This window comes from Pelophylax lessonae (genome assembly GCF_965119305.1).
Source record: "Pelophylax lessonae genome assembly, chromosome: 5".
NCBI classification, from domain to species: Eukaryota; Metazoa; Chordata; class Amphibia; order Anura; family Ranidae; genus Pelophylax; species Pelophylax lessonae.
The window spans coordinates 562,090,075-562,112,115 of NC_138772.1; the positions used below are offsets into that span (position 1 = coordinate 562,090,075).

General features: G+C 53.9%; 1 protein-coding gene across 1 annotated transcript in view; it reads left to right on the forward strand.

Annotated features, from left to right (window-relative positions):
• The window catches only part of LOC309556705 (uncharacterized protein), a 53,219-nt gene that overhangs the window by 10,710 nt on the left and 20,468 nt on the right, over positions 1-22,041 (forward strand). Inside the window, exons 2-9 of the mRNA XM_082259171.1 lie at positions 8,002-8,108; positions 8,290-8,423; positions 12,753-12,883; positions 13,696-13,836; positions 16,465-16,861; positions 18,481-18,549; positions 18,751-18,829; positions 19,581-19,780. Of these exons, the coding sequence (XP_082115297.1) occupies positions 8,002-8,108; positions 8,290-8,423; positions 12,753-12,883; positions 13,696-13,836; positions 16,465-16,861; positions 18,481-18,549; positions 18,751-18,829; positions 19,581-19,780 (1,258 nt within the window). The remainder of the gene's footprint in view (positions 1-8,001; positions 8,109-8,289; positions 8,424-12,752; positions 12,884-13,695; positions 13,837-16,464; positions 16,862-18,480; positions 18,550-18,750; positions 18,830-19,580; positions 19,781-22,041) is intronic.

The window sequence follows — 22,041 nt, forward strand, 5'->3', positions numbered from 1 at the left end:
CCCCATAACCAGGAATGATTCTGCGGGTTAATGTGGGAGTGATTCTACGGGTTATTCTGGGAGTGATCCTCAGTGTGATTCTTCGGGTTATTCTGGGAGTGATCCTTGGAGTGATTCTGCTGGTTATTCTGGGAGTGATCCTCGGAGTGATTCTGTGGGTTATTCTGGGAGTGATCCTCGGAGTGATTCTGCAGGTTATTCTGGGAGTGATCCTCGGAGTGACTATGTGGGTTATTCTGGGAGTGATCCTCGGAGTGATTCTGCAGGTTATTCTGGGTGTGATCCTCGGAGTGATTATGTGGGTTATTCTGGGAGTGATCCTCAAAATGATTCAGTGGGTTATTCTGGGAGTGATCCTCGGAGTGATTCTGCAGGTTATTCTGGGTGTGATCCTCGGAGTGATTCTGTGGGTTATTCTGGGAGTGATCCTCAAAATGATTCAGTGGGTTATTCTGGGAGTGATCCTCGGAGTGATTCTGCAGGTTATTCTGGGAGTGATCCTCGGAGTGACTATGTGGGTTATTCTGGGAGTGATCCTCGGAGTGATTCTGCAGGTTATTCTGGGTGTGATCCTCGGAGTGATTATGTGGGTTATTCTGGGAGTGATCCTCAAAATGATTCAGTGGGTTATTCTGGGAGTGATCCTCGGAGTGATTCTGCAGGTTATTCTGGGTGTGATCCTCGGAGTGATTCTGTGGGTTATTCTGGGAGTGATCCTCAAAATGATTCAGTGGGTTATTCTGGGAGTGATCCTCGGAGTGATTCTGTGGGTTATTCTGGGAGTGATCCTCGGAGTGATTCTGCGGGTTATTCTGGGTGTGATCCTCGGAGTGATTATGTGGGTTATTCTGGGAGTGATCCTCGAAATGATTCAGTGAGTTATTCTGGGAGTGATCCTCAGAGTGATTTTGGAAATAATCTTGGAAGTGATCTTGGGAGCGATTCTGGGGATGATTTTGGAAGTGAGCCTCCGAGTGAACCTGAGGGTAATTAATTCTGGGGTTGATCCTCAGAGTGAACTTCAAGGTGATTATGGCTGTGATTCTTGGGAGTGATCTTGGTAGTAATCCTGGGAGTGATCCTTGGGGTTGATCTTGGAAGTGATCATGGAAATGATTCTGGGAGTGATTTTGGAAATGATCCTGTTAGTGATCTTGGAAGTGATCCTGGGAGTGATCTTGGAAGTGATCCTGAGGGTGATTCTGGGAGTGATCGTGGAAGTGATCCTGGGAGTGATCTTATAAGTGATCTTGGGAGTTATCCTGGGAGTGATCTTAAAAGTGATCTTAAAAGTGATCCTGGGAGTGATTCTGGCTGTGATCCTGGGAGTGATCTTGGGAGTTATCCTGGGAGTGATCCTGAAAGTGATCTTGGAAATGATTCCGGGGGTGATCCAGGGTGTGATCTTGGAAATGATCCTGGGGGTGATCCTGGGAGTGATCTTGGGAGTTATTCTGGGAGTGATCTTGGGAGTGATCTTGGGAGTGATCTTGGAAGTGATCTTGGGAGTTATCCTGGAAGTGATCTTGGGAGTTATCCTGGAAGTGATCTTGGGAGTTATCCTGGGAGTGATCTTGGGAGTTATCCTGGGAGTGATCTTGGGAGTTATCCTGGGAGTGATCTTGGGAGTTATTCTTGGAGTGATCTTGGGAGTTATCCTGGGAGTGATCTTGGAAAGGATCCTGGGGGTGATCCAGGGTGTGATCTTGGAAGTGACCCAGGGTGTGATCTTGGAAATGATCCTGGGGGTGATCTTGGGATTGCACCTGGGAGTGATCTTGGGATTGATCCTGAAGGTGATCCTGGGAGAGATCTTGGGAGTGATCCTGAGAGTTATCCTGGGGTGATCCTGGGAGTGATCTTGGGATTGCACCTGGGAGTGATCTTGGGATTGATCCTGAAGGTGATCCTGGGAGTGATCTTGGGAGTGATCCTGGGAGTGATCCTGGGGTGATCCTGGGAGTGATCTTGGGAGTTATTCTGGGAGTGATCTTGGGAGTTATCCTGGGAGTGATCTTGGGAGTTATTCTTGGAGTGATCTTGGGAGTTATCCTGGGAGTGATCTTGGAAGTTATCCTGGGAGTGATCTTGGAAAGGATCCTGGGGGTGATCCAGGGTGTGATCTTGGAAGTGACCCAGGGTGTGATCTTGGAAATGATCCTGGGGGTGATCTTGGGATTGCTCCTGGGAGTGATCTTGGGATTGATCCTGAAGGTGATCCTGGGAGTAATCAGAGTTCATACCACCCAGAGGAGATCATCTTCCTACAGACACCCACCATGGAGGTCTCGGCTCTTAGGAGGGTCAGGTGATCCCACGACATCTGAATTCCTTCTTCCCCATACCTGAATGTGATCACACCCCATCTGATAAGTACTCGTGTTAGTGGAGGGGGTTCAGATGTCACCTGATTGGCTGTGGCACCAGCTGGAACCCAGAAGAGAGACCACTGCTTCCTCACCCAGAAAGCAAAGGTCCCGCTCCCGGCAGGGGACGGACTTTTCTGCTCAGGCTTTGGCTGTTTTTCCATAGAAAATGGTCAGAGTTTGCTTTGCTTTGATGGTCCGGGACCTCCATGGTGGTTCCTCAGGAAGGTGTTTCTCCATGTATCTGGGGTAGGTAGGTGGGACGTCCATGGTGGTTCCTCAGGAAGGTGTTTCTCCATGTATCTAGGGTAGGTAGACGGGACCTCCATGGTGGTTCCTCAGGAAGGTGTCTCTCCATGTATCTGGGGTAGGTAGGTGGGACCTCCATGGTGGTTCCTCAGGAAGGTGTTTCTCCATGTATCTGGGGTAGGTAGGTGGGACCTCCATGGTGGTTCCTCAGGAAGGTGTCTCTCCATGTATCTGGGGTAGGTAGGCGGGACCTCCATGGTGGTTCCTCAGGAAGGTGTCTCTCCATGTATCTGGGGTAGGTAGGCGGGACGTCCATGGTGGTTCCTCAGGAAGGTGTCTCTCCATGTATCTGGGGTAGGTAGGTGGGACCTCCATGGTGGTTCCTCAGGAAGGTGTCTCTCCATGTATCTGGGGTAGGTAGGTGGGACCTCCATGGTGGTTCCTCAGGAAGGTGTCTCTCCATGTATCTGGGGTAGGTAGGTGGGACCTCCATGGTGGTTCCTCAGGAAGGTGTCTCTCCATGTATCTGGGGTAGGTAGGTGGGACCTCCATGGTGGTTCCTCAGGAAGGTGTCTCTCCATGTATCTGGGGTAGGTAGGTGGGACCTCCATGGTGGTTCCTCAGGAAGGTGTCTCTCCATGTATCTGGGGTAGGTAGGTGGGACCTCCATGGTGGTTCCTCAGGAAGGTGTTTCTCCATGTATCTGGGGTAGGTAGGTGGGACCTCCATGGTGGTTCCTCAGGAAGGTGTCTCTCCATGTATCTGGGGTAGGTAGGCGGGACCTCCATGGTGGTTCCTCAGGAAGGTGTTTCTCCATGTATCTGGGGTAGGTAGGGGGGACCTCCATGGTGGTTCCTCAGGAAGGTGTCTCTCCATGTATCTGGGGTAGGTAGACGGGACCTCCATGGTGGTTCCTCAGGAAGGTGTTTCTCCATGTATCTGGGGTAGGTAGGTGGGACCTCCATGGTGGTTCCTCAGGAAGGTGTTTCTCCATGTATCTGGGGTAGGTAGGTGGGACCTCCATGGTGGTTCCTCAGGAAGGTGTCTCTCCATGTATCTGGGGTAGGTAGGTGGGACCTCCATGGTGGTTCCTCAGGAAGGTGTCTCTCCATGTATCTGGGGTAAGTAGGTGGGACCTCCATGGTGGTTCCTCAGGAAGGTGTCTCTCCATGTATCTGGGGTAGGTAGGTGGGACCTCCATGGTGGTTCCTCAGGAAGGGGTGTCTCCATGTATCTGGGGTAGGTAGGCGGGACGTCCATGGTGGTTCCTCAGGAAGGGGTCTCTCCATGTATCTGGGGTAGGTAGGTGGGACCTCCATGGTGGTTCCTCAGGAAGGGGTCTCTCCATGTATCTGGGGTAGGTAGGTGGGACCTCCATGGTGGTTCCTCAGGAAGGTGTCTCTCCATGTATCTGGGGTAGGTAGGTGGGACCTCCATGGTGGTTCCTCAGGAAGGGGTGTCTCCATGTATCTGGGGTAGGTAGGCGGGACATCCATGGTGGTTCCTCAGGAAGGTGTTTCTCCATGTATCTGGGGTAGGTAGGTGGGACCTCCATGGCGGTTCCTCAGGAAGGTGTCCCTCCATGTATCTGGGGTAGGTAGGTGGGACCTCCATGGTGGTTCCTCAGGAAGGTGTTTCTCCATGTATCTGGGGTAGGTAGGTGGGACCTCCATGGCGGTTCCTCAGGAAGGTGTCTCTCCATGTATCTGGGGTAGGTAGGTGGGACCTCCATGGTGGTTCCTCAGGAAGGTGTCTCTCCATGTATCTGGTGTAGGTAGGTGGGGCCTCCATGGTGGTTCCTCAGGAAGGTGTCCCTACATGTATCTGGGGTAGGTAGGTGGGACCTCCATGGTGGTACCTCAGGAAGGTGTCCCTCCATGTATCTGGGGTAGGTAGGTGGGACCTCCATGGCATGGTGGTTCCTCAGGAAGGTGTCCCTCCATGTATCTGGGGTAGGTAGATGGGGCCTCCATGGTGGTTCCTCAGGAAGGTGTCTCTCCATGTATCTGGGGTAGGTAGGTGGGACCTCCATGGTGGTTCCTCAGGAAGGTGTCTCTCCATGTATCTGGGGTAGGTAGGCGGTACCTCCATGGTGTATCTGGGGTAGGTAGGCGGGCCTCCATGGTGGTTCCTCAGGAAGGTGTCTCTCCATGTATCTGGGGTAGGTAGGTGGGACCTCCATGGTGGTTCCTCAGGAAGGTGTTTCTCCATGTATCTGGGGTAGGTAGGTGGGACCTCCATGGCGGTTCCTCAGGAAGGTGTCTCTCCATGTATCTGGGGTAGGTAGGTGGGACCTCCATGGTGGTTCCTCAGGAAGGTGTCTCTCCATGTATCTAGGGTAGGTAGACGGGACCTCCATGGTGGTTCCTCAGGAAGGTGTCTCTCCATGTATCTGGGGTAGGTAGGTGGGACCTCCATGGTGGTTCCTCAGGAAGGTGTCTCTCCATGTATCTGGGGTAGGTAGGTGGGACCTCCATGGTGGTTCCTCAGGAAGGGGTGTCTCCATGTATCTGGGGTAGGTAGGCGGGACGTCCATGGTGGTTCCTCAGGAAGGGGTGTCTCCATGTATCTGGGGTAGGTAGGCGGGACGTCCATGGTGGTTCCTCAGGAAGGGGTCTCTCCATGTATCTGGGGTAGGTAGGTGGGACCTCCATGGTGGTTCCTCAGGAAGGGGTCTCTCCATGTATCTGGGGTAGGTAGGTGGGACCTCCATGGTGGTTCCTCAGGAAGGGGTGTCTCCATGTATCTGGGGTAGGTAGGCGGGACATCCATGGTGGTTCCTCAGGAAGGTGTTTCTCCATGTATCTGGGGTAGGTAGGTGGGACCTCCATGGCGGTTCCTCAGGAAGGTGTCCCTCCATGTATCTGGGGTAGGTAGGTGGGACCTCCATGGTGGTTCCTCAGGAAGGTGTTTCTCCATGTATCTGGGGTAGGTAGGTGGGACCTCCATGGCGGTTCCTCAGGAAGGTGTCTCTCCATGTATCTGGGGTAGGTAGGTGGGACCTCCATGGTGGTTCCTCAGGAAGGTGTCTCTCCATGTATCTGGTGTAGGTAGGTGGGGCCTCCATGGTGGTTCCTCAGGAAGGTGTCCCTCCATGTATCTGGGGTAGGTAGGTGGGACCTCCATGGTGGTTCCTCAGGAAGGTGTCCCTCCATGTATCTGGGGTAGGTAGGTGGGACCTCCATGGCATGGTGGTTCCTCAGGAAGGTGTCCCTCCATGTATCTGGGGTAGGTAGATGGGGCCTCCATGGTGGTTCCTCAGGAAGGTGTCTCTCCATGTATCTGGGGTAGGTAGGTGGGACCTCCATGGTGGTTCCTCAGGAAGGTGTCTCTTCATGTATCTGGGGTAGGTAGGCGGTACCTCCATGGTGTATCTGGGGTAGGTAGGCGGGCCTCCATGGTGGTTCCTCAGGAAGGTGTCTCTCCATGTATCTGGCGTAGGTAGGTGGGACCTCCATGGTGGTTCCTCAGGAAGGTGTTTCTCCATGTATCTGGGGTAGGTAGGTGGGACCTCCATGGCGGTTCCTCAGGAAGGTGTCTCTCCATGTATCTGGGGTAGGTAGGTGGGACCTCCATGGTGGTTCCTCAGGAAGGTGTCTCTCCATGTATCTAGGGTAGGTAGACGGGACCTCCATGGTGGTTCCTCAGGAAGGTGTCTCTCCATGTATCTGGGGTAGGTAGACGGGACCTCCATGGTGGTTCCTCAGGAAGGTGTCTCTCCATGTATCTGGGGTAGGTAGGCGGGACGTCCATGGTGGTTCCTCAGGAAGGTGTCTCTCCATGTATCTGGGGTAGGTAGGTGGGACCTCCATGGTGGTTCCTCAGGAAGGTGTCTCTCCATGTATCTGGGGTAGGTAGGTGGGACCTCCATGGTGGTTCCTCAGGAAGGTGTCTCTCCATGTATCTGGGGTAGGTAGGTGGGACCTCCATGGTGGTTCCTCAGGAAGGTGTCTCTCCATGTATCTGGGGTAGGTAGGTGGGACCTCCATGGTGGTTCCTCTGGAAGGTGTTTCTCCATGTATCTGGGGTAGGTAGGTGGGACCTCCATGGTGGTTCCTCAGGAAGGTGTTTCTCCATGTATCTGGGGTAGGTAGGTGGGACCTCCATGGTGGTTCCTCAGGAAGGTGTCTCTCCATGTATCTGGGGTAGGTAGGTGGGACCTCCATGGTGGTTCCTCAGGAAGGTGTCTCTCCATGTATCTGGGGTAAGTAGGTGGGACCTCCATGGTGGTTCCTCAGGAAGGTGTCTCTCCATGTATCTGGGGTAGGTAGGTGGGACCTCCATGGTGGTTCCTCAGGAAGGTGTCTCTCCATGTATCTGGGGTAGGTAGGTGGGACCTCCATGGTGGTTCCTCAGGAAGGTGTCCCTCCATGTATCTGGGGTAGGTAGGCGGGACGTCCATGGTGGTTCCTCAGGAAGGTGTCCCTCCATGTATCTGGTGTAGGTAGGTGGGACCTCCATGGTGGTTCCTCAGGAAGGTGTCTCTCCATGTATCTGGGGTAGGTAGGTGGGACCTCCATGGTGGTTCCTCAGGAAGGTGTCCCTCCATGTATCTGGGGTAGGTAGGCGGGACGTCCATGGTGGTTCCTCAGGAAGGGGTCTCTCCATGTATCTGGGGTAGGTAGGTGGGACCTCCATGGTGGTTCCTCAGGAAGGGGTGTCTCCATGTATCTGGGGTAGGTAGGTGGGACCTCCATGGTGGTTCCTCAGGAAGGGGTCTCTCCATGTATCTGGGGTAGGTAGGTGGGACCTCCATGGTGGTTCCTCAGGAAGGGGTCTCTCCATGTATCTGGGGTAAGTAGGTGGGACCTCCATGGTGGTTCCTCAGGAAGGGGTCTCTCCATGTATCTGGGGTAGGTAGGTGGGACCTCCATGGTGGTTCCTCAGGAAGGGGTGTCTCCATGTATCTGGGGTAGGTAGGTGGGACCTCCATGGTGGTTCCTCAGGAAGGTGTCTCTCCATGTATCTGGGGTAGGTAGGCGGGGCCTCCATGGTGGTTCCTCAGGAAGGTGTCCCTCCATGTATCTGGGGTAGGTAGGTGGGACCTCCATGGTGGTTCCTCAGGAAGGGGTCTCTCCATGTATCTGGGGTAGGTAGGCGGGACCTCCATGGTGGTTCCTCAGGAAGGTGTCTCTCCATGTATCTGGGGTAGGTAGGTGGGACCTCCATGGTGGTTCCTCAGGAAGGGGTCTCTCCATGTATCTGGGGTAGGTAGGTGGGACCTCCATGGTGGTTCCTCAGGAAGGTGTCTCTCCATGTATCTGGGGTAGGTAGGTGGGACCTCCATGGTGGTTCCTCAGGAAGGTGTCTCTCCATGTATCTGGGGTAGGTAGGTAGTAGGCCTGGCTGATGACACTGTAAAGTCACATGACTCTCTTTCTTCCAGACGATTGGTGAGCTCTTCCAGGCGTTGTATGAGATGGGCTTCAATGAGTCGCAGGTTCAGGCCGCGGTCAGAGCCGGATGTTTCATGGTGGAGGACGCAGCGGAGTGGTCAGTACACGGCAGATGTATCTATACTGTTATTGGCTGTTCAACTTCATATATAGAGCTTCTCATTGGCTGTTCACGGTCTCATGCTGTATACAGTTTCTGATTGGCTGAGGTATCAGATATCTCCCCGTTTCCTGTCATTGTTGTGCTGTGACCCAGAATTGTGTCTTGTGTGTGTCAGGATCCTGCAGGGTGGTCACCACCGAGGAACGCTCCGCACCCAACCAGGGATAGACTTCGCATCGGCAGCCGTGTCCGCCTTCAACCCCCCACAAGATGGAGGAGGTGCCACCATGTCTCACCCGCTGTCCCCAGGTCAGAGGAGGGGTCATCCCCCATTGTGTCACCCGCTGTCCCCAGGTCAGAGGAGGGGTCATCCCCCATTGTGTCACCCGCTGTCCCCAGGTCAGAGGAGGGGTCATCCCTGCCTTGTGTCACCCGCTGTCCCCAGGTCAGAGGAGAGGTCACCCCGCATTGTGTCACCCGCTGTCCCCAGATCACAGGAGGGGTCATCCCCCATTGTGTCACCCGCTGTCCCCAGGTCAGAGGAGGGGTCATCCCTGCCTTGTGTCACCCGCTGTCCCCAGGTCAGAGGAGAGGTCACCCTGCATTGTGTCACCCGCTGTCCCCAGGTCAGAGGAGGGATCATCCCCCATTCTGTCACTCACTGTCCCCAGGTCAGAGGAGGGATCATCCCCCATTGTGTCACCCACTGTCCCCAGGTCAGAGGAGGGGTCATCCCCCATTCTGTCACTCGCTGTCCCCAGGTCAGAGGAGGGATCATCCCCCATTCTGTCACTCACTGTCCCCAGGTCAGAGGAGGGGTCATCCCCCATTGTGTCACCCGCTGTCCCCAGGTCAGAGGAGGGATCATCCCCCATTGTGTCACCCACTGTCCCCAGGTCAGAGGAGGGGTCATCCCCCATTCTGTCACTCGCTGTCTCCAGGTCAGAGGAGGGATCATCCCCCATTGTGTCACCCGCTGTCCCCAGGTCAGAGGAGGGATCATCCCCCATTGTGTCACCCGCTGTCCCCAGGTCAGAGGAGGGATCATCCTCCATTGTGTCACCCGCTGTCCCCAGGTCAGAGGAGGGGTCATCCCCCATTGTGTCACTCGCTGTCCCCAGGTCAGAGGAGGGGTCATCCCCCATTGTGTCACCCGCTGTCCCCAGGTCAGAGGAGGGATCATCCCCCATTGTGTCACCCGCTGTCCCCAGGTCAGAGGAGGGGTCATCCCCCATTGTGTCACTCGCTGTCCCCAGGTCAGAGGAGGGATCATCCCCCATTGTGTCACCCGCTGTCCCCAGGTCAGAGGAGGGGTCATCCCCCATTGTGTCACTCGCTGTCCCCAGGTCAGAGGAGGGATCATCCCCCATTGTGTCACCCGCTGTCCCCAGGTCAGAGGAGGGATCATCCCCCATTGTGTCACCCGCTGTCCCCAGGTCAGAGGAGGGATCATCCCCCATTGTGTCACCCGCTGTCCCCAGGTCAGAGGAGGGGTCATCCCCCATTGTGTCACCCGCTGTCCCCAGGTCAGAGGAGGGATCATCCCCCATTGTGTCACCCGCTGTCCCCAGGTCAGAGGAGGGATCATCCCCCATTGTGTCACCCGCTGTCCCCAGGTCAGAGGAGGGGTCATCCCTGCCTTGTGTCACCCGCTGTCCCCAGGTCAGAGGAGAGGTCACCCCGCATTGTGTCACCCGCTGTCCCCAGATCACAGGAGGGGTCATCCCCCATTGTGTCACCCGCTGTCCCCAGGTCAGAGGAGGGGTCATCCCTGCCTTGTGTCACCCGCTGTCCCCAGGTCAGAGGAGAGGTCACCCTGCATGGTGTCACCCGCTGTCCCCAGGTCAGAGGAGGGGTCATCCCCCATTGTATCACCCGCTGTCCCCAGGTCAGAGGAGGGTCATCCCCCATTGTGTCACCCGCTGTCCCCAGGTCAGAGGAGGGATCATCCCCCATTCTGTCACTCACTGTCCCCAGGTCAGAGGAGGGAATCATCCCCCATTGTGTCACCCGCTGTCCCCAGGTCAGAGGAGGGGTCATCCCCCATTCTGTCACTCGCTGTCCCCAGGTCAGAGGAGGGATCATCCCCCATTCTGTCACTCGCTGTCCCCAGGTCAGAGGAGGGATCATCCCCCATTGTGTCACCCGCTGTCCCCAGGTCAGAGGAGGGGTCATCCCCCATTGTGTCACCCGCTGTCCCCAGGTCAGAGGAGGGGTCATCCCCCATTCTGTCACTCGCTGTCCCCAGGTCAGAGGAGGGATCATCCCCCATTGTGTCACCCGCTGTCCCCAGGTCAGAGGAGGGATCATCCCCCATTGTGTCACCCGCTGTCCCCAGGTCAGAGGTGGGATCATCCCCCATTGTGTCACCCGCTGTCCCCAGGTCAGAGGAGGGATCATCCCCCATTGTGTCACCCGCTGTCCCCAGGTCAGAGGAGGGGTCATCCCCCATTGTGTCACTCGCTGTCCCCAGGTCAGAGGAGGGGTCATCCCTGCCTTGTGTCACCCGCTGTCCCCAGGTCAGACGAGAGGTCACCCCGCATTGTGTCACCCGCTGTCCCCAGATCAGAGGAGGTGTCATCCCCCATTGTATCACCCGCTGTCCCCAGGTCAGAGGAGGGGTCATTCCCCATTGTGCCACCCGCTGTCCCCAGGTCAGAGGAGGGTCATCCCCCATTGTGTCACCCGCTGTCCCCAGGACAGAGGAGGGGTCATCCCTGCATTGTTTCACCCGCTGTCCCCAGGTCAGAGGAGGGGTCACCTCCCATTGTGTCACCTTCTGTCTCCAGGTCAGAGGAGGGGTCATCCCCCATTGTGTCACCCACTGTCCCCAGGTCAGAGGAGGGGTCATCCTGCACTGTGTCACCCGCTGTCCCCAGGCCAGAGGAGGGATCACCCCGCACTGTGTCACCCGCTGTCCCCAGGTCAGAGGAGGGGTCATCCCCCATTGTGTCACCCGCTGTCCCCAGGTCAGAGGAGGGGTCATCCCGCATTGCGTCACCCGCTGTCCCCAGGTCAGAGGAGGGGTCATCCTTGCATTGTTTCACCCGCTGTCCCCAGGTCAGAGGAGGGGTCATCCCTGCATTTTGTCACCCGCTGTCCCCAGGTCAGAGGAGGGGTCATCCCTGCATTGTGTCACCCGTTGTCCCCAGGTCAGAGGAGGGGTCATCCCTGCATTGTGTCACCCGTTGTCCCCAGGTCAGAGGAGGGGTCATCCCTGCACTGTGTCACCCGCTGTCCCCAGGACAGAGGAGGGGTCATCCCCCATTGTGTCACCCGCTGTCCCCAGGTCAGAGGAGGGGTCATCCCTGCATTGTTTCACCCGTTGTCACCCAGGTCAGAGGAGGGGTCATCCCAGCATTGTTTCACCCGCTGTCCCCAGGTCAGAGGAGGGGTCATCCCAGCATTGTTTCACCCGTTGTCACCAGGTCAGAGGAGGGGTCATCCCTGCATTGTTTCACCCGCTGTCCCCAAGTCAGAGGAGGGGTCATCCCGCATTGTGTCACCCGCTGTCCCCAGGTCAGAGGAGGGGTCATCCCTGCATTGTTTCACCCGTTGTCCCCAGGTCAGAGGAGGGGTCATCCCTGCATTGTTTCACCCATTGTCCCCAGGTCAGAGGAGGGGTCATCCCTGCATTGTGTCACCCGCTGTCCCCAGGACAGAGGAGGGGTCATCCCAGCATTGTTTCACCCGTTGTCACCAGGTCAGAGGAGGGGTTATCCCTGCATTGTTTCACCCGCTGTCCCCAGGTCAGAGGAGGGGTCATCCCTGCATTGTTTCACCCGCTGTCCCCAGGTCAGAGCAGGGACCATCCCTGTATTGTTTCACCGTTGTCCCCAGGTCAGAGGAGGGATCATCCCTGCATTGTTTCACCCGCGGTCCCCAGGTCAGAGGAGGGGTCATCCCTGCATTGTTTCACCCGCTGTCCCCAGGTCAGAGGAGGGGTCATCCCAGCATTGTTTCACCCGTTGTCACCAGGTCAGAGGAGGGGTCATCCCTGCATTGTTTCACTTGCTGTCCCCAAGTCAGAGGAGGGGTCATCCCGCATTGTGTCACCCGCTGTCCCCAGGTCAGAGGAGGGGTCATCCCTGCATTGTGTCACCCGCTGTCCCCAGGTCAGAGGTGGGGTCATCCCTGCATTGTTTCACCCGCTGTCCCCAGGTCAGAGGAGGGGGTCATCCCGCATTGCGTCACCCGCTGTCCCCAGGTCAGAGGAGGGGTCATCCTTGCATTGTTTCCCCAGGTCAGAGGAGGGGTCATCCCTGCATTGTTTCACCCGTTGTCCCCAGGTCAGAGGTGGGGTCATCCCTGCATTGTTTCACCCGTTGTCCCCAGGTCAGAGGAGGGGTCATCCCGCATTGCGTCACCCGCTGTCCCCAGGTCAGAGGAGGGGTCATCCTTGCATTTTGTCACCCGCTGTCCCCAGGTCAGAGGAGGGGTCATCCCTGCATTTTGTCACCCGCTGTCCCCAGGTCAGAGGAGGGGTCATCCCTGCATTGTTTCACCCGCTGTCCCCAGGTCAGAGGAGGGGTCATCCCACACTGTGTCACCCAGTACTGAGTTGGGGGTGACAATAGGGCCCCTTCCTCTGAAGTATAATCTTATTCATGTAGTCCTTGTCCACTCTTCTTCCTGCAGCCTCTCCGCCCTCTCCAGAACCCCACCCCCTGACCAGCTCCCGCCGCCAGCAGCAGAGGAAGGAGTATGAGGAGCGGCAGAACGCCAGCCGGGCTCAAGAGGTCCAAGAGGAGCGAAGAACAAAGAAAAAGGTGAGAACGCTGTGCGGAGGGGTCTAAATGGGGTTAGCAGGTTATTAAAAGGTATAGCGCTTAAGAACAGGATGTTTATTACATACAGTGCAGAGAGTGCTGTACAGGATATTGGTCAGCAGAGGGTGCTCTCTGACCTAGTCATGTGACAGAGCTGTACAGTATGCTGGTCACCAGAGGGCGCTCTCTGACCTAGTCATGTGACAGGGCTGTACAGTATGCTGGTCACCAGAGGGCGCTCTCTGACCTGGTCATGTGACAGGGCTGAATGAACAGTATACTGGTCACCAGAGGGCGCTCTCTGACCTCGTCATGTGACAGGGCTGAACAGTATGCTGGTCACCAGAGGACGCTCTCCGTACTGGTCATGTTACTGGTCTGTACAGTATACTGGTCACCAGAGGGCGATCTCTGTACTGGTCATGTGACAGGGCTGTACAGTATACTGGTCACCAGAGGGCGCTCTTTGACCTAGTCATGTGACAGGGCTGTACAGTATACTGGTCACCAGAGGGCGATCTCTGTACTGGTCATGTGACAGGTCTGTACAATATACTGGTCACCAGAGGGCGCTCTGTGTACTGATCATGTGACAGGTCTGTACAGTATACTGGTCACCAGAGGGCGCTCTGTGTACTGATCATGTGACAGGTCTGTACAGTATACTGGTCACCAGAGGGCGCTCTGTGTACTTATCATGTGACAGGTCTGTACAGTTGGCCATGGGATGTAGGTAAGCTTTAGTTCTCGGCCGGTTGCTTTGCTGTGCGCACCTTCTCCTCCAGTTAATTAGCGCTCTTTTCTCCTCCTAGGAGCGGGATGAGGTGCTGCGACGTATTGCGGAGGATCGTCAGAGGCGGCACAACAAGGACCTGAATGTCTCCACACCAGCAGCCAATGAGGGGCAGAGCAGCCCCAGTCATGTGACCTCTCACAACCACTGCGCCCTGATGGTGAGTGCGGCCGGAGATCTCCATCTTTTTATATATTTGTACTAAAAATGCCCCATAGAAAGCAAACGCGTTACAATGAACCTCCAAATGTAACCAAAGATGCAATTTCCCATCTATGGAGGAACACGGAAAATCATTTACCCCCCCGGGTTATACTTTACCCTACCGGAGGATTGGACTCTGGCTGTATGCCAGCCTAGGTAACCCCTTCTACTTCCGGCATGCCTCAGTTTTATGGTCCTGAGTGGTGGGATGTCTTTTCTTCAGTTCTTCTGGAAAGAGTCTACACTCATCTTTCTTCATTCGAGACGTTCTCAAGAGGTAGCCTCTGTGATTTCAGCCTCGGTACTCGGCCTTCCACGCCCGGGTCCTGGTGGCCTGGACATTGTATTCATAGCCTGGAGGTGACCTTCGGACACGGGGGTTCCACCTAAGGAGCTATTCAGACTCTTTCCTGGTAACAAGTCATGGAGAGTTTCCCAGATCCAAAAACTTTGACATTGCCTGAGCATCTGCTCCCTCTCTCAAGACTCACTCAGTGTATGGGACTATCAGGCTGAGCTACGTCATGTTTGGATCACTGGTGCCCTATTAGCTACACTTTCTGCTTGTTAGAGAGACTAAGTGCTGGGTGGAGTGTCACTTGTGTGCTCCACAATCTCTTCTCTGCCATTCAATGTGGAAGAAGGATCTCCCCGCTGCAACTCCTGCCTGCAAAGAGCCATGGAGAACCTCGATCTTTGATCCCTTCCTGCTGCCCGACTTTGGTCACCTCTGGCCAGTGGTGGGGTTTCCATAGTGCATGGGGTCATGCCTGAGCTTATTTGGCTTTACTGCCTCTCAGTTGTCCTATGTTTGTTGCTGGATACCACTGTTTCAGGTGCCCCCAGAATATTTATTCGCCAGAAGAACATTCAAGTTCTATGATTTTCCACTTCCTGCCCTAGGAGGTCATATGACGTCCTTGGGTTAATGTGGAAAAATTTGGATGATGGCGGCAGCTACAGGCATCATCCAGATATTGCTGCTTTCAGCCGACTATTCCCTGTAATGTAAAAGCCATTCTAGAGGCTATTTAGCCGCTGGATTGCTTTTACAGGCAGCGGGAGGAGGCGTCCTCTGGTGCCTTTCCGGGCTCTTCAGGAAGCTGGATTACCGATCTGGCGGTGCTGCAAGATTACTATAGACGTGTCCTGGCCAGCTCTATGACCCTGGAAGGCCGGAAGCGATGTCACGACGTCAACTCCGACTTTGGCAGATATAGAGCGACATCATAACGTCAATGCCAGCTCTGGCAGATGTAGAGTGACGTCAATTCTGGTTCTGGCATTTGTAGAGCGACGACATGATGTCAGTTTCGGCTCTGGCAGATGTAGAGCGACATCATGACGTCAATTCCAGCTCTGGCAGATGTAGAGCGACGTCAATTCTGGCTCTGGCAGATTTAGAGCGAGGTCAAGACGTTGATTCCGGCACTGGCAGATGTAGAGTGAGGTCAAGACTTTATTACGGCACTGGCAGATGTAGAGTGAGGTCAAGATGTTTATTCCCGCACTGGCAGATGTAGAGCGATATCATGACGTCAATTTCAACTCTGGCAGATGTAGAGCGACGTCATGATGTCAGTTCCAGCTCTGGAAGATGTAGAGCGAGGTCATTACGTAAATTCCAACTCTGGCAGATGTAGAACGACATTGTGACGCCAATTCCAGCTCTGGCAGATGTAGAGCGACGTCATGGCGTCAATTCCAGTTCTGGCAATGTAAAGTGATGTAAATTCCAGCACTGGCAGATGTAGAGCGAGGTCATTATGTAAATTCCAGCTCTGGCAGATGTAGAATGACGTCATGACGTCAATTTCAGCTTTGGCAGATATAGAGCGACATCATGATGTCAATTTTAGCTCTGGAAGATGTAGAGCGACATGACGTCAATTCCAGCTCTGGAAGATGTAGAACGAGGTCATTATGTAAATTCCAACTCGGGCAGAGCAACATCATGACGTCCATTCCAGCTCTGGAAGATGCAGAGCAATGTCATGACGTCTATTTCAGCTCTGGAAGATGTAGAGCGACGTAAATTCCAGTACTGGCATATAGAGAGCGAGGTCATTACGTAAATTCCAGCACTGGCAGATGTAGAACGACGTTGATTCGGCTTTGGCAGATGTAGAAGATGCAGTGATTGGTAGATATGATCAGAGTATCTGTAGAGGTATAATACCACCCACCCCCACCCTGGAATGAGGAGAATATCAGAATCTGATTGGTTGGAGCACCTTTCCTGTGCAGTGATTGGTAGATGTGATCAGAGTATCTGTACAGGTGTAATACTACCCCCGCCCTGGAATGAGGAGAATGTCAGAATGTGATTGGTTGGTGCACCTTTCCTGTGCAGTGATTGGTAGATGTGGTCATAGTATCTGTACAGGTGTAATACCCCCCCCCCACCCTGGAATGAGGAGAATGTCAGAATGTGATTGGTTGGTGCACCTTTCCTGTGCAGTGATTGGTAGATGTGATCAGAGTATCTGTACAGGTGTAATACCCCCCTCACCCCAGAATGTCCCCTGTAGGAGGTTGTAGCCCCCCTCCCGGTCTCTCAGTGTTGTCTCTCTCTGTCTTCCAGGTCCGGCTCCCCTCGGGTCAGTCACTGCGGTTGGGGTTTCCTGCTGACTCCTCTCTGCGCTGCGTTTGCGATCACCTTAATGCTCTGCAGCCGTCTCTATCTCCCTGCAGCCTATTACAGACCTTCCCCACCCGGCACTTCACCGAAGAGGACCTTCCGCGTAGCCTGCAGGAACTGGGACTGACGCCCAACGCCACCCTGTGTGTCCGCCCCCGGGAGGATCTCAGGACCGCCCCGGAACCGCCATCCTCACCCCCTCAGGAGCCTGTGGATATGGACTACAGCCTGGATGATCTGATGCGGCACAGAGACGACCTGGCGCCCATCCTGTCCTCGCCCGCCCAGTCCGTGTCCCACAATGTCCAGATGAGGGAGGAGCCGGCGGCACACAGCTGGGGTGAGTGACGGGATGAATGCCATTTATGCACAGTGAATCTATAGAATTCTTTAGAACGAGCGTAACTGGCCAGATGTCCTCAAACCCGGGGTCCCCTTTACCACTTGCCTACCGGGCACTTCCTGCCCAGACCAGCTTTCAGTGCTCTCACACTTTGAATGACAATTACTCAGTCATGTAACACTGCACCCATATGACATTTTTATCATCATTTTCACACAAATAGAACTTTCTTTTGGTGGTATTTATTCACTGCTGGGTTTTTTATTTTTTGCTAAACAAACAAAAAAAGATCGAAAATTTTGAAAAAAAAAAGAAAACATTTTTCATAGTTTGTTATAAATTTTCAAATTTTGCAAACAGGTCATTTTTCTCCTTCACTGATGTGCACTGATGAGGCTTCACTGATAGGTGGCACTGATGAGGCTTCACTGATAGGTGGCACTGATGAGGCTTCACTGATAGGTGGCACTGATGGGCTCTGATAGGTGGCACTGATGGGCTCTGATAGGTGGCACTGATGGGCTCTGATAGGTGGCACTGATGGGCTCTGATAGGTGGCACTGATGGGCTCTGATTGGCTGCATTCGGAGGTGGCTCTGATAGTTGGCACTGATGGGCACTGATAGGTGGCACTGATGGGCACTGATAGGTGGCACTCTGGTGGCATTGGGAGGTGGCTCTGATAGGTGGCACTGATGGGCTCTGATAGGTGGCCTTGATGGGCACTGATGAGGCGGCACTGATGGGCCCTGATGGACAGCACTGAGGTGGCAATGATAGCACTCATTGGCGGCACTGGTAGGTGACACTGATGATGAGGCACTGGTTAGCCGCACTGATGGGCATTGGTTAGCAGCACTGGTGGGCACTGGTTAGCAGCACTGGTGGGCATTGGTTAGCAGCACTGGTGGGCACTGGTTAGCAGCACTGGTGGGCACTGATTAGCAGCACTGGTGGGCACTGATTAGCAGCACTGGTGGGCACTGATTAGCAGCACTGGTGGGCACTGATTAGCAGAAGTCAGTCAGGGACAGCATAAGGAGAAAATAGCCGATAACCAGTTTGTGTTCACATCCTGTGATCAGCTGTCATTGGCTGACAGCTGATCACATGGTAAAGGGCCGCTGTAATTGGCACTTTACGCCGATCAGTGATTAGCCAAGCTATAGCGTGGGTGGGAGGTCCTTATTGCCGCCCCTCCCCCAGCAGCACATACTTACCATCACTTTATTCTCAGGTCTTTATTGTTATTTTGAATGGAGCATTGAGAAGGAGGCAGTACTTCCCTATATGGAGAAATGTGTGAGGTGATTGGCTAGCACTGTCACATGGGGGCGGGGTGTGTCCTCAGCACTGTGTGAGCTCCAATCCGAGAACAGAGACATGACTAAACAGGAAGTGAAGGGTAGGTGAGTATATGCAGCTGGGGGGAGGGGCATTATGGTGAATTTGCTGCTCTGTCCTATATGGGTGGAGCTCAGAGTCACCCACCCAGAAATATGGAGGACCTCCCACATGTGTGCACCATTGGGGGGAGGTAGTCTTAGTACATTATAGGGGGGGTGGGGGGGAATGTGACTCATCATTCAGCATTCTCACCTCTCTGTCCGGCACAGGCCGCGGACACCGATTGGCTCCCCAGGATGAAGATGGCGCAGAGGAGCCGCAGAGGGTCGGTTCAGACGGTAATGTTTGTGTGATTTTGGGCCGAGTCATCGTCTTATGGATCATATTGTATGCGTTGTATTATCTGTGTGTATATACAGTGTGTGTGTGTGTGTGTGTATATATATATATATATATATATATACTGTGTGTACATCATTATATATTCTCCCCGGAGGCCGAACCTAAACTGACTCCACCTTCTTCTGTCTGTGCCATAGATAACCGCCATGTCCTCTTCGCACCACCAGATCTCCGCTCCCCAACACACCACTGGCCATCCAATGGCCTGCGACTCAGGTGAGAGTGACAGGAGGAGGGGCGCACAGTGTCAGGATGAGGGTGAGATGAGGAGGGGCACAGTGTCAGGATGAGGGTGAGATGAGGAGGGGCACAGTGTCAGGATGAGGGTGAGATGAGGAGGGGGGGGGGGCACAGGATGAGGGTGAGATGAGGAGGGGGGCGCACAGTGTCAGGGTGAGGAGAGGAGGGGGCGCACAGTGTCAGGATGAGGGTGAAATGAGGAGGGGGCGCACAGTGTCAGGATGAGGGTGAGGAGAGGAGGGGGCGCACAGTGTCAGGATGAGGGTGAGGAGAGGAGGGGGCGCACAGTGTCAGGATGAGGGTGAAATGAGGAGGGGGCGCACAGTGTCAGGATGAGGGTGAGGAGAGGAGGGGGCACACAGTATCAGAAGGAGGGTGACACGAGGAGGGGGGAGGCGCACAGTGTCAGGATGAAAGTGAGATGAGGGGGGGGGGCACAGTGTCAGGATGGGGAGGGGCGCACAGTGTCAGGATGAGGGTGAGATCAGGAGGGGCGCACAGTGTCAGGATGAGGGTGAGATGAGGAGGGGCGCACAGTGTCAGGATGAGGGTGAGATGAGGAGGGGGCGCACAGTGTCGGGATTAGGGTGAGGAGAGGAGGGGGCGCACAGTATCGGATGGGGGGTGACATGAGGGGGGGGGCCCTGTGTCGGGATGAGGGTGAGATGAGGAGGGGATGATGAGTGCAGGTAGAAGGATATAACACAATATGATGTCATTGTTTCAGACATGCAGATGGCGGTAACGAGAACTCGTCTCCAGGAGAGGCGCCGCCACTTCCCGTTCCTCCACATGTCTTGGCGAGAGCAGCAGCTGAGATGCGTCAGGAGAGCGTGGAGAGAACTCCTCCCCCTAGAATCACCAGAGTGTCTTCCATCCCGCCCCTGAGGAGCCTGGCACTGCACAGAGCTATGGCCGTCATTACTGGTATGTGGCCGTCTATCCTCTCCCTGCCCCTTCACTCCTCCATTCTATCCTTCCTTCACTCCTCCATTCTATCCTTCCTTCACTCCTCCATTCTATCCTTCCTCCTCCTCCACCCCTCCATTCTGTCCTTCCTCCTACTCCTCCATTCTATTCTTCCTTCACTCCTCCATTCTATTCTTCCTTCACTCCTCCATTCTATTCTTCCTTCACTCCTCCATTCTATCCTTCCTTCACTCCTCCATTCTATCCTTCCTTCACTCCTCCATTCTATCCTTCCTCCTCCACCCCTCCATTCTGTCCTTCCTCCTACTCCTCCATTCTATTCTTCCTTCACTCCTCCATTCTATTCTTCCTTCACTCCTCCATTCTATTCTTCCTTCACTCCTCCATTCTATTCTTCCTTCACTCCTCCATTCTATTCTTTCTTCACTCCTCCAATCTATTCTTCCTTCACTCCTCCATTCTATCCTTGCTCCGCCTCCTGCAACCCTCCATTCTGTCTTTCCTACTCCTCCCCTCCATTCTGTCCTTCCTCCTCCTCCTGCATTCTATTCTTCCTTCACTCCTCCATTCTATCCTTCCTCCTCCATTCTATTCTTCCTTTCCTCCTCCATTCTATTCTTCCTTCACTCCTCCATTCTATCCTTGCTCCGCCTCCTCCACCCCTCCATTCTGTCCTTCCTCCTTCTTTTTGAAGGAAGACTTTGTTTTTGTATGGCCACCATAAGAGACTGTGGGGGCAGGGAGCTTTTAGCACTCCCCCCCCCCCCCCCCCATGACAAGGGAGTCTGTCATACACAATAAATTACACTTCTCTCTTGAAATCCGCAAAAAAAACCTTTACCCTCAGCTTCTTTAGCAAGGCAGTGGTCGTCTTGGAGGTGTTTGGGGTCGTTATGTTGGAATACTGCCCTGTGGCCCAGTCTCTGAAGGGAGGGGATCATGCTCTGCTTCAGTATGTCACAGTACATGTTGGCATTCATGGTTCCCTCAATGATCTGTAGCCCCCCAGTGCCGGCAGCACTCATGCAGCCCCAGACCATGACACCCCCACCACCATGCCTGACTGTAGGTAGACACACTTGTCTTTGTAGTCCTCACCTGGTTGCCCCCACACACGCCTGACACCATCTGACACCAAATAAGTTTATCTCGGTGTCATCAGAGCACAGGAGATGGTTCCAGTAATCCATGTCCTTAGTCTGCTTGTCTTCAGCAAACTGTTTGCGGGCTTTCTTGTCCATCATCTTTAGAAGAGGATTCCTTCTGGGACGACAGCCATGCAGACCAATTTGATGCAGTGTGCGGCGTATGGTCTGAGCACTGACAGGCTGACCCCTCCTCCACCCCTTCACCCTCTGCAGCAATGCTGGCAGCACTCATACGTCTATTTCCCAAAGACAACCTCTGTATATGACGCTGAGCACATGCATTCAACTTCACTGGTCGACCATGGCGAGGCCTGTTCTGAGTGGAACCTATCCTGTTATACCGCTGTATGGTCTTGGCCACCCTGCTGCAGCTCAGTTTCAGGGTCTTGGCAATCTTCTTATAGCCTAGGCCATCTTTATGTAGAGCAACAATTCTTTTTTTCAGATCCTCAGAGAGTTCTTTGCCGTGAGGTGCCATGTTGAACTTCCAGTGACCAGTATGAGAGAGTGAGAGTGATAACACCAAATTTACCACACCTGCTCCCCATTCACACCTGAGACCATGTAACACTAACGAGTCACATGACACCGGGGAGGGAAAATGGCTAATTGGGCCCAATTTGGATATTGTCACTTAGGGGTGTACTCACTTTTGTTGCCAGCGGTTTAGACATTAATGGCTGTGTGTTGAGTTATTTTGAGGGGACAGCAAATTTACACTGTTATACAAGCTGTACACTCACTACTTTACATTGTAGCAAAGTCTCATTTCTTCAGTGTTGTCACATGAAAAGATAAAATAAAATGTGAGGAGTGTACTTACTTTTGTCATATACTGTAGATATTTAATAAAACATTTCCATTTTTTTTTTAAACTTTACATATATACCTAAATTATCCACCACACTTTTTTTAAGGTTATTATCCGATAAATCAAAACAATAATAGACCAACTAATGAAAATATTCGTTAGTTTATGAAACCTTCCCCCTCTCTCTGTCCTTTAGAGACAGATTCCCTTCATCATCCTTTATGGGGCCAATATCTTCTGGCCTCACTTTTTTACTATTTATATACTTAAAGAATTTCTTGTTTTTTTTTTTTTACTCT